Source organism: Saprolegnia diclina (assembly GCF_000281045.1).
Source record: "Saprolegnia diclina VS20 unplaced genomic scaffold supercont1.85, whole genome shotgun sequence".
Classification (NCBI taxonomy): domain Eukaryota; phylum Oomycota; class Saprolegniomycetes; order Saprolegniales; family Saprolegniaceae; genus Saprolegnia; species Saprolegnia diclina.
The window spans coordinates 1,588-2,455 of NW_008246152.1; the positions used below are offsets into that span (position 1 = coordinate 1,588).

General features: G+C 56.3%; 1 protein-coding gene across 1 annotated transcript in view; it reads left to right on the forward strand.

Annotated features, from left to right (window-relative positions):
* The window catches only part of SDRG_15128 (hypothetical protein), a gene marked incomplete at both ends in the record, with an annotated part of 862 nt that extends 467 nt beyond the window's left edge, over positions 1–395 (forward strand). Inside the window, one exon of the mRNA XM_008621292.1 lies at positions 30–395. Coding sequence (XP_008619514.1) covers positions 30–395 — 366 coding nt within the window. The remainder of the gene's footprint in view (positions 1–29) is intronic.
* Positions 396–868: the final 473 nt, after the last annotated feature.

Genomic DNA, 868 nt, shown 5'->3' on the forward strand with positions numbered 1-868 from the left:
TGACGGCCAACGACCGCGCGGCGCTGGAGGCGCTGGCGGCGGCCAAAGACACGACCGACTATGCTGCCGAGTCGGCCACCGCGGCCAAGAAGTTTATGCAGCGAATCCACAAGTCGGAAACGCACGGGTGCGCGAGCTTTAGCGAGTACCTTCGCTGGGACCGGCGGCGGTTCCACGACTATGGCTGTGAGAAGCGCAATTTGAAGCCCGACTGGGCAGGCGAGTACGACGACGACACGGCTGCGGCTGCCGACGCGATGCAAGAGATGCATCTGGATGCGTCGTCTGAAGCGCAAGAGAACGAGCTTGAGAACGACCTGCGTGATGAAGACGAAGATTATGATTTTTGCGACGACATACCCGACACCAACGCTGGCAGCCCCCGACGTACTTAATAATTACAACACAAACATGTATTAATATTGACATATGCGCTTTGGCTTGCGCACGATTCTAACATTGTACAACCTACTAATGTCCAGAACCCCCAACACAAGTATTCCAAGGGCTAAGAAAGCGGCCCATCTGTCATGTCGTCCTCCCCGCAGGTGGCGCGCGATCCTTCCAGCTCTAGTCAACTGAGCAACAGTCAAGGCAACCAAGCCATTTCATTCAAGTTTGGGGCAGCTATCGTGCGGATCGTGCAGCGCAGCCGGTTGAGATTGATTCCAAAAACCGTGTTTTGAGTGATGGTGTCATGTGAGATCGAGAGGCTCGGCTCAATCCGTCACTCACTTCTTCCTCAACACCCTGTATGGAGTGCGAAGTAGGCTTCACCAAGTTTATCGATGGCGATACCGTCTACGCCCGCGCGCGCCGCCTCCACCGCGCGACAACCGGCCGTACGACCAAGCGCTTCGTCGCCAAC